The 11,216-nt window shown below is 46.0% G+C and overlaps 1 protein-coding gene across 1 annotated transcript in view; it reads right to left on the bottom strand.

Annotated features, from left to right (window-relative positions):
* The window catches only part of Rpap2 (RNA polymerase II associated protein 2), a 70,696-nt gene that overhangs the window by 36,938 nt on the left and 22,542 nt on the right, over positions 1 to 11,216 (bottom strand). The window contains exons 9-10 of the mRNA XM_005359647.2: positions 9,439 to 9,533; positions 6,223 to 6,303 (exon numbers count right to left, since the gene is read on the bottom strand). Of these exons, the coding sequence (XP_005359704.1) occupies positions 6,223 to 6,303; positions 9,439 to 9,533 (176 nt within the window). The remainder of the gene's footprint in view (positions 1 to 6,222; positions 6,304 to 9,438; positions 9,534 to 11,216) is intronic.

The following is an 11,216-nucleotide window of genomic DNA, read 5'->3' as shown; positions in this document are numbered from 1 at the left end:
ACACACACAGTCCTTGTCTCAAAAACAACAAAAGCAAACTGAACCAAACTTTGAAGAACTGGTACAGAAAGCTCCACAGAACTTTCCTTTGTACAAAAGGCCACCAGATCCCTCTCCCTTCACCCACCAGCGGGCTCCCACACAGCTGAGCAGAGCGATCCCTGTGCTCAGTTTCCCCTTCCCTCCTGGCATCACCCCAAACCTCCAAACCCTGGGTACCCCGGGCTCTTCTCTGCAGACTCTTGCTTCTGGTGACACTCCCTCTTACAGCACCAAGACAACTACGGCTCCAACCTTCTGCTCTAGCCTGGACCTTGTCCCTGCCTTCCAGTTTCTGCTTCTGATCTACTTGGCACACATGACACACACACATTCCTCCCCTTCTGGCAGGGGCAGGCTTTCCTAGTCCCAACCCCCAGTTTCTCGGCTCTTCACACAGATTTTTCTCCTCTTGCCAGCGCTCACTTCCCCAGGCTTACCAGCATCCTAAACGTTCAGTGACGATGTCTCTCTTGTTCACAGGTTTCGCCTCTAATTTTACTTTATAAGCATGTGCGGTGTGTTTCCTGCAGGTGTGTCTGTGCACCATGAGCATGCAGTGCCCACAGAGGCAAGAAGGGGGCGTCAGATCACCAGGAACCAGAGCTACAGATAGTTGTGAGGCACCACATGGGCATTAAGAATTGAACTCAGGTCCTCCAGAGGGTGCTCCTAACACTGAGCCAACAACCCAGCCCCATGTCCAGGTTTCTTAATTTTTTATTTTTTAGTGTGTGTTGAGTGTGTGCCACGGTGCACATATAGAGGTCGGAGTACAACTTCCTAGAGCTGGTTCACTTCTTTCCAGCTCTGTGTGGGTTTTGGAGATCAGACTCATGTTCAGAGGCCTGCGCAGCAAGTCCTTCTACCTGCTGAGTTCTGTCGGATGATTTCATACAGTAACAGCTCCTGACCTTACTCGGATGCGCCTCTTACTGCTGTCCCCCCTCCCATGAACGAAGATGGAAACTTTCTCACATACTGGAAACTGAGAAGAGTGTTAGGCTACACACTAATACATTACACCAGGACACGCATACGGTCCTCAGGCAGGATGACGGTCCATGAGATATGGGCTTTTCTGTTCACTGTCGTCCTGTACGAAATACCATGGAACTCAGCTCAGCGCATAACCATGAAGAGCTGAAATGGCGAGAACAGTGCGATACAGCTACTCCTTTGGATGGGTCTCACTATGCAGCCCTGAGCTAGCCTGGAGCTTACATAGATTAGCAGGCTACCCTCTGCCTCTGAGTACTTGGGATTAAGACATGCACCATCAGGCCTAAAATTCTGGTTTTTGTTGTTAAACCTCTCAGTTAACATACAGTTACAATTTCATGAGTTCCTCTGTCATTCAGGAAAAGCAAATGTAGCATGTGTGTAATTTATAACATTGTCCTAGGTACCAGGGAAGCACAGTGAGAGCTGCCTTAGTCACTTTCCTACTACCATGTTTCCTATTGACAAGTTCAGAGGGCGAGGCCATGGCCACCATGGCAGCGAGCAGGCACCCACGGCACTGGAGCAGTAGCTGAGAGCGACATCTGATCCCCAAGTGGGGAGAGAGGGAGTCAGCAGAGAACAGCCTGAGCCCACCCCAGTGACACACCTCCTCCAGCAAGGCCACACCTCCTAATTCTTCCTAAACAGTTCCCCCAACTGGAGACCAATACTCTAACATATGAGCCAGTGGGTCATTCTCATTCCAATAGCTCGCAGTATTTCTATTACACTAGCAGACCAGAAAGTTCTACTTGCTGATCTACAACCATCTGTAACTCCAGTTCCAGGGAACCAATGCCCTCTTCTGGCCCTGGGTATTAAGCACATGTTAATTTAAATTTATACACGTTTAGAAAAAAGTCTTGATTCATCACAAATAAAATTTAAAGAGGATTTTAAAGGCAGAATAGAAGAGGATTTTAATTCGTAGCTGCTCAGACAAGCATCTTGACCAGCTCGGTTGGAGCCTTTCTGTGCTGTGACAGACACAGCCCAACTCGGGTCACAGAGCAGGTGGAGTGGTGCACAGCTCATGCACCAAAGGCTCTCAGCTCTGCACGCCAGAATCACCTAGGGGGCTTTTAAGCTATCCTACCGTCTGAGCAGAACCCTAACTAATCGGAGGACTGGTCTCCAAGGGCCACGCCACACATTTACAGCTGTGAAAGGCTTCAGAATGACCGTTCTGCAGGTTCCTAGCACTGGTGGTCACGCAAAGAGAAAGGCGCAGTAACTACGTCACCTTTTCCACTGTCAGTGTTCACTGAGAGGGTCTCTCCATGCTCCACTGCCAGCAACAGGGCATCTTCACAGAAGGACTCAGACTACAGAGTCGCACTTTCTCCCTGGGAGCCCCTGACATTTCCTTGAAGGCAGGGAGGAAACTTAGAGTTACAGACTCTGACCCACAGGCTTTAGAGGGAAGACTATTAAAAATAACTTACTCGACATCAAGTTTGTCTTGGAAGCAGAATTCTACAGAATTCTACCAAGATAATGTTTACGGTTGGGGCTTGTTTTTCACAGATGTTATTAAATTTCAAGCATCTGTAAAAGCAGAGAAAGCAAAAACAAAGCTATTGTACACTACTGCTTTTTCTGACAACAGCCGCCTCCGGACCAGCCAGGTTTCACTTTCACGGCTTCACATTTACCACCACCCCACTAACCGGGGTGATTCTGAAGTCTTACGTGAATAAGGGAAGAAGAAGTTGGAAGGGATCTGGTTGCAAAACAGGGATGAGAGAGAAAGTGACAAGGTAAGTTTGTAATAAATGGACAATTCAAAGGCTCCGCATACCCACAGCCTGTTCGCTAGGACTGAAGAACCATGTGTCTCTCGTCCTGCTAGCTCAGGTGTCAGAAGAACGAGGCTCGATGGGTAAGGAAGTTAATGGTAGATTCCATACAAATCATCCTTAGTAATCCTGCTGGGCTCTTTACTGGTCTAAACCAAATACCTTTGGAAGCACTCAAGTATACCCCAGCTGCTCCTTCGATCTGCGTGTGAGGAAACCAGACTGACTTGGACTGGATACCAGGAAAGCTGCCAGTTCAGGGAATGGAAGCTTTAAGACAAGTCAAATGACTTAAGGGGTTTTTTGTGTGTGTTCTTAGAAACCACACTCTACCATGGAACCACAGCCCCAGTCTACAAGGCAGACTTCTATCTATTTCTCAGCTTTAATATCAGTTCTTCATGAGGGTTCCCGGGATAGCACCCTCTCCCACAAGTTTGCAGAGCTACCTCTGTGGTCCTTCCCTCACGTTTGTGTGTGCACAGCAGTAAAGGATCTACTCTTAGCAAACTCTGAGTCCACGATGGAACACACGGGCTTATGCATCTGAATGCCTGCTCAGGGCCTAAACACAGAATAGACAGGTTGTTGAGTAAAGTATCTGCCTGGGGAAGAATTAAGCTACAGGAAGAGGTGAATAAAGAAAAAACGAAGGCAAATGGAGGGAAACACCACTTGAGAACAGACCTGGCCTGACTCTTAAGTTCCATTAGGGAGCTCAGTCTAGCTCCAACTAGTGAATCAATCGGACACAGTATGACATCACTGCATTAGTCCCTCAAGCACAACTAAATTAAGTTGCCTTGTTCCTCTGCCTTTGTTAAGATTTGCTGAGAACCAATTCATGTTTATGGAAAATAGACACATATCACAACATACGGTAGAACGTTAGAATAGAGAGGGTGAGGACCCCAACCCAGCAGTGCGGACCCCGACACCACAGTGCGGGCCCCAATATGGCACTGACGACCCCGTGGTGCTAATTTCTTGGCATGGGGATTGAACCCATGGCTTTAAAAACACTAGATAGGTGCTATAGCTCTGAGCTACACCCCCAGCCCCTAAAACAAGTTTCACTGTCTAATTCTGAAGTAAAGGGCCAGACAGAAAATCAAGTACTGTGGTCACTGACCTAAAGCAAACAAGGGCTCTTTTCGGAACCATGGACAGACTGCCGTAAAACCCGTCGGCCCTGCCCTTTATGATCCACGACCTTCCCTCTGCCGAGAGGCTCGAGATCAAAACCCAATGGCTGGTTATGAGCTGGGAGAGGCTGTTTTACTTCTTACCTGTAACCATGAAACGGCAGCACCCTCGCTTTCAAAGATTAGGTAACTTGGTAAAGCCCGACATGTGATGAGAACTGACTTACTTCATGGGTTGACATCAGCCAGACATTATTACCAGTGCCGCTTCCAGAGACCAGCAGTAAGGTTTCCAACACCAAACACCCACGTTTCCATGGATATACAGTAGTTACGGAGCGACCCTACAGTTACTTTAAAACTACAATCCGAATGACCATCAGTAGCCCCGCTGGAGTAAGAAATGTTGCCTGTCCAACAGCACAGTGTGACTAAGGCTTTATTATTTAACTGAAATGCCAACCTTAGACCAGAGGGAAAAGTGGTGTTTGGTAGTGTTCGAGTCGGAACCCAGTGCCTCATTCACGCTGGGTGCGCACCACAGGGTCCCTGAGAGGACGTGTTCCTAGAGCTCTTCTCAGGTGACATCACCAGTTTGCTCAGAACTGCCTGACGGACATGCAGGGCAAATCCTTACAAATCAGCAGGACTGTTTGTTACTACAACACTCCCCGAGAGGCCAGAACAAATCCTCAATCCCAGCATTCACACACCACGGACTTGTATCCAAACTCACCACCCCTACACAGTTCTGTTTCCCCTCTTGGATGTATGGTTCTAGTAGAGACATAAAATGCAAAGTGTGTGTTTCCATCATGAACAGGGATACAATAAATAAATAAATAAATAAATAACACCCCTGAGTTTTGTGATATTTGGCTGGGACCCTCTTTTTCACAAAGCATTTATTCAAAAAGTCTGTGCCAATCTTAAGACCATTCTCGCATCCCTGAAGTTTTGTGATCAATGATCTTTAAGTTGTATTGTCTCTGAGACAACGACAATCATAACCATCAGTAATTAGAAAAATCATACTATTCAGGTTTATTTTTAGACATTCACATACGGACATCCCAGGGAGACTGTCCTCATGTACATGTTTTTATCAGCCGGGAAACTCTCAACTGCTCCTCTTTCCACGGAGAAAATCTCTGTTCCCTCTCTGTAGTTCTCAGTGCTCCAAGCATTCCCCACGATCCAGTAAATCACGCACTACCCTCATTGGGTGCTCGCAGGTGAGCCTCCCTGAGGATCAGCCTGCCTCGTGTACCCACAGGCTCACCGCAGAGATGCTCATCTGGGGCACACTTACGGTTTCACTAAATTTGCTGCGAGCTGCTTTGTGTCCAGACACAACTTTCCTTTTGTGTGTGTGCGTATGTGTGGGGTCAGAAGACAGCTGGGTTTCGTGTTTCAGGTGTCACCCGCCATCTCTAAGGCAGGGTCTCCCTCTGGCCGAGAACTTGCCAACTACCATGGCAGGCTGCCGGCAGCCACAGGGCCTGTCTCCACCTCCTCGGTGCAGAGATTACTCACACACACAACTTTGCTAGCTTTTTCGTTTTTTAAAAAATTTGGCTTTTGGGGACTTGTTGTGGTTTGAATAGGAATGACCTTCATATAATCAGTGTGTTTGAAGGCTTGGACCACAGGGAACGACACTATTAGGAGGTGTGGCCTTGTTAAAGGAAGTATGTCACTGTGGAGGAGGTCTCTTTCTGCTGCCTGCGGGTCAAGATCTCACTACCTCTCCAGCACCGAGTCTGTCTGAATGCCGCCATGTTGACCGCCATGACAATACGGACTAAACTTCTGAACTGTGAGTCAGCCCCAATTAAATGTTTTCCTTTATAAGAGTTGCCTGTGGGACTCTTCCCAGCAATAGAAGCCGTAACTAAGACAGCAGTGAACTCAGGTCACTGTGCTTCCCAGGCCAGCACTCTACTGACAGCAGCATCTCCCCATCCTGTAAGTCCTCCTCCTCAATGTAGTTTACTTTACAACAAGCTAGCCAGAGAAAAACTGGTCAAGATTGAGCCAATAAGGAGCTGTGTTCAACAGGAATCACAAGTACCGTCCAGAGGAGGAGAAAACAGCACCGAGTGCTCCTCCGGGGCAGATGTGGGCACACAAAGGCAAAGCACAGACCCTCCTGCCTTAGCCTCCCCATGGACTGTGCCAGAGCCAATATGGCTAAAATAACAGAGAAGGAAAATTACAACATTCCCACTAACCTGAAAGTCTGAACAAGGCTTTTCAGTTCCGAGTAAATATCGCCCATTGTAATCTGAAGAGGACCCAAAAGTCCAGGCAATCTGAAACGAAAAAACAAATAATTATACATTATATAAAGGTAGAACACATCTCGGTGGGCAATCCTGCCTCTGGGGTTTCCTGGCCACTGGCAGCACTCAGGTAGAAGCAAGGGTTAAGCTACATACCAGTGAGATGTCAAAGGAGCATTATCCTAACTCCAGCTGCGTGCGTGTCTGCGCTAAAACGTGCAAAGCCCTGACACGCAAACCCACTCTGGTTGCAGCTAAGGACCCCAAGGGCAGGCCAGTATAGATGCCTGAACACCACCCCTGTACCAACCTGTCCTCACCTTTAGCTCCACGGTTTTACTACTAAAGCATTAATTACCCTCTGAATAATCACATAAACACTATTCTAACAAACACGAGAAGATGGCTATAGACACATTTTAGTGAAAACTTGGAGATAAACATATCAGTAGGTGATTTATATGATAGATACATTTAGTAACCCCCTTAAAAAACACCTTTTAAATAGCAGATTGTTTTTGAAAATGTAAAATGATATTAGGTGAAAAATGCATATACCATATAACACATTTGAAAATAAAAGTACACAATGCTTATTATACACAAAATATATTTAATTCCTTCTAGAGTTTTTTTATTATAACAGGAAAGCAAAGGAACACACACACACACACATACACACACACATCACATATAGCATATGGAGATGTAGCCTCACTTGCTCTCAAACTTTCTATGTAGTTAAAGACAGCCCTTAACCCCTCATCCTGCTGCTTCCACTTCCCAAGTGCTAGGGTCACAGGTGTGCAGGACCCCTGGCTCAGATCCAACATTTAATATTCTGTTAGGATTGCTTCATTTTTCTGTCCCTTGCCCTACCCCAGTACTTTAAGGCAAATTCTTGACATTATGTCATTGGACCCTTATTTTCACTCATGTTTCTAAATATAAAGGTTTTTTTTTTTTTTTTTAAATATACAACCACAATAACATCACTCTTTCTGGTGTTGAAAGGGGGGACTGGGCAAACGCTTGCGCACAAGCCCTGAGTTCAGTTCTCAGCTTCGACAGGGAGAGGAAGGTCAGCTCAGAAAAATGGCATTCAAAGCCCTTCTCCCAATCTTCTGCCTCTCAGAGTCTTTCTGCCTCCTCTTTCACATATCCCGACGCTCAACCATCAATCACTTCTGCTAAAACATCTAGAAAATTATTTCCAGGGAAATCCACATCTTCTACCTATGAATCTAAAATGATAACCCATCCCAGCATTCAAAACACGCATAACCAAAGCTAGGTTTGATACTGTCTTGCATTGTATCAGATAGGTGGTGAGATAATGAATTACTTCACAAACGGACAAAATAAAGATTAGTTTTTTAAAAAACAAAACAACAGGGCTGGGGAGACGGCTCAGCAAGTAACATGTTTCCCATACATGCATGAGGACCTTGGGAGGAGACAGGTCTCTCCTTGGGCTCAGCGCCCAGCTACTGTGGCCTGGTCAGTAAGCCACAGGTCCCACTGAGATCCTGGCTCAAGAAACAAGGTTAATGGTTCAATAATATTCAAGGTTGGCTTCCGGCCTCCATGCTCTCATATATGAACCTGCATGGACATGAACACAGACACAGATTCTGTACACACACACACACACACACACACACACACGAGGCAGAATAAGACATCCATGCAGAGCCTAATATGGACACACTCAATCTGTATTAACTTAAACATTTATTCAAAATGTAAACTTAACAGTAGTTCTTCTTCGTGGTCAATATTTTTAGATTGTCACATCAGGCATGGCGGCACTCCCTCAATCCCAGCACTTGGGGCAGGACAGAGATAAGCAGATCTCTGTGAGTTAGATGGTTTCCTGGTTTATACATAGTGAGTTTCAGGCCAAAGATAGTGAGACTGCTTCCAAAAGACCATGAACCAAGCCAACAAATCGGCCAACTAAAGCTCCCAATACTAATCATAAAGGATTTCAGGTGTAGCTTAGAGGTATATTACCTTAAAGTAAGATAGCTGTACTTCCCTTATATTACCAGTAGTGTTTTATACTGCTCAAAAATACGCTTCCAGAAAATGTTTTTCCTCTTTTCAAAATACTAGAAAAGTGAGACTTCTCTGTATACAACTCCTTAAACAGTGGTTGAAACAGGCCATGTTTTCATGCTACAAGAAGAAAATGTAGGTTTAAAAGTCCAAGGTGGACCTTCTACCTCTGGAAAAAAGACCTGGAAACTCTTTGATTGATTGTCTGATTCACTGATTTATTTACTTATATTTTTTGGTGCATGGTTTCTCTGTAGCTTTTGGAGCCTGTCCTGGAACTCACTCTAGACCAGGCTAGGCTCAAGCTCAAAGAGATCCACCTGCCTCTGCCTCCCAAGTGCTGGGATTAAATGAGGGTGTCACCACTGTCTGGTTACTTTTTTGTTTTAAAAAACAAAAGCAAGAGCAGCTTTTAAGTGTTATCTGTGACTGGGCTAATTTAAGAACAATCCTTTCCTTCACAGGATGCTTCAAGCCAAAGTGCAGGTTGAACTGACTGAACTCATGTTCTTGAGTGTGAAGGGAGCCTAGGAATACGTGGACGGGCTGGGGCAACCAGGCTGTGGCAATGCGCAGCGGAGGGGCTAGGGCAGTGCACAGCAGAGGGGCTGGGGCAGCGCGCGGCAGAGGGGTTAGGGCAGCGGGTAGCGGAGGGGCTGGGGCAGCGCGCAGCAGGGCTGGGGCAATGCACAGCAGAGGAGCTGGGGCAGCGCGCGGCAGAGGGGTTAGGGCAGTGGGCAGTGGAGGGGCTGGGGCAGCGCGCGGCGGAGGGGCTGGGGCAGCGCGCAACAGGGCTGGGGCAATGCATAGCTACTGACTGCTCACCACGGAGCTGAGGTTCCTAGGCTGGCTTCAACAGCTCTCACTCTTTGCTGGCTTAGGAAGGAGTGGGGTATTTTATCTTTCTACTCTACAGTCTCAATTTCCAAACTCTTTATGACAGTCCTGTGTCATCTACAAAAAGAATTTAGTACCAAAAAATATCTGGAAAGATACAATCTTAAAATGGAAATTTCACATCATCTTTAAAAAAATTATAAACTCATGAAAACATTCAGTTAATTTAAATCTCTTTCCAAGCCAGAATGACACATCCATACTTACACTTTGCTCAATTTTTCAAGAACAATCCGTCTTCTAATCTGGCTCTGGGAGCTTGAATCAATCAGTGGGAAGCTGGTATCACGCTGAAACCCATTCTTAAACAAAACAAACAGAAAAATAACCAGGTATTGTTTTCTTTCTATGAGTAGAGCAGTAACATTAAGCATAAACGTTGACCCCTCTACTATAGAAACAGACAAGAATTAAAACATCTAAACCTGAGCATCAGCCGAGCCACTGTCAGGTTGATGAACCAGCCTGGCCCATCCACCCTCTTGTCTCCTCTGTAAAATGCTAAATAATAAAAAATGTACATAATAAATGTACATTTAAGGATTAACATCAACAATCGCTAGAACTTGTGGGAAAGTCGTGTTTTCAGAGAAGGTCATTCAAATGAACTAGGAATGAGAAAGTTGAAAAGAAAAACAAGGAGAAGTAAACCCACTTAGTGTCTGTTTGAATGCATCGCAGAACTAGCGAGGTAGTGAAGAATTGGGGTTGAGCCCCTGGAGAGGGCAGCTCAGGAGAGTGCACAGACTGACCCTGGAACAGGTGATTTGTTTTCTCTAACAAACACCTGGACAGAGTTTTTCTAACAGAAATGACAGATCAGGGATGCCAAACAAGGAGGGTTATGGGTAATACTCTCCAAATGGAGGTCAAGACGTGGAAGGCGCACACTCTAGGAGTAAGGCAGAAGAGGGGAAAGACTGGGTCCTAAGGGCTGTTGCCGTCACCAAGTCGCTCAACTCCCGATCAGGTGATGGTGATGTGGGGCTGAAGAAATCTCATGAGAATCAAACAGATCCATCCTAGAGGATAACAATATCCTCTATCTCAGGTCAGGTTCTGTGTGCATCAGATTGGCTCAACTCATGATCCTCTTGCCTTAGCCTTCCAAACACTGAGATTACAGGCATGTATCACTAAGCTCATTTTGCAATATTTTAATATACAATGTTTGATATCTAATAATATAAGACAATATAATAAAAACCAGGAGCATTAGCCCATTGAAGCCAAACTCTCAGGGATTCAGATAGTGAAATTATATTACTGTTAAGAGATGTATAAGCTATATAAAGTTATCATCTTCAAGGGAAAATGACAGCTGAAAATTCTAGCAGACAACTCGAACTATACAAAGAGCCAATGGACGCCCCAGAACTGAGCAACGCACCACCGGGAAGCACTCGCCGGACAGTGGACAGCAGACAAGTGCTTCCCGGTGACTTCATAACCAGTGTCCATCATGAAGTGCATGGCGGGGCTAGCGTCAGGGCCGCTGGGCCTCTGACATTCCCTCCTAGGAGGCCTATACCAGAGATTCCAGCCACTATTCCCTCTGGCCTCCTAGCGGCATGGGGCCTTGGTGCTAGCGCCAGGAGCAGCCGCAGTAATCACCCAGTGTGGACGGACTTTCGATGTAGCCGAGGCTGCCCAGCCTCTCAGTGATCTTAGCATGCTCGGTCTTACAAAGCCGGACCTGGATGGACTTTCCTTGGATTGCTGGTCCCTGTTCAAGGTGAAGAGACATTTCTTTTCCCCCAGGAAGGTCACACACAGCTCATGGGACACAGCCCTGGGGACGCAGGGACTACACTACTTATACAATGGGCATACTCCTTAGCAATGAAAGAATGAGCTACAGGGACACACAACAGCACAAACACATAAAAACAAACCAAACAGTATCCTAGGAAACAAACTGGACAGCAAAGAATAGAGAGGGTTCAAATCTGGCAAAAGCAATCTCTTATTGAACAGCAATTCTG

This window comes from Microtus ochrogaster, linkage group LG1 (assembly GCF_000317375.1).
Source record: "Microtus ochrogaster isolate Prairie Vole_2 linkage group LG1, MicOch1.0, whole genome shotgun sequence".
NCBI classification, from domain to species: Eukaryota; Metazoa; Chordata; class Mammalia; order Rodentia; family Cricetidae; genus Microtus; species Microtus ochrogaster.
Note: the sequence above shows the minus strand (reverse complement) of the source record. Positions and strands in the feature narration are given on the sequence as shown.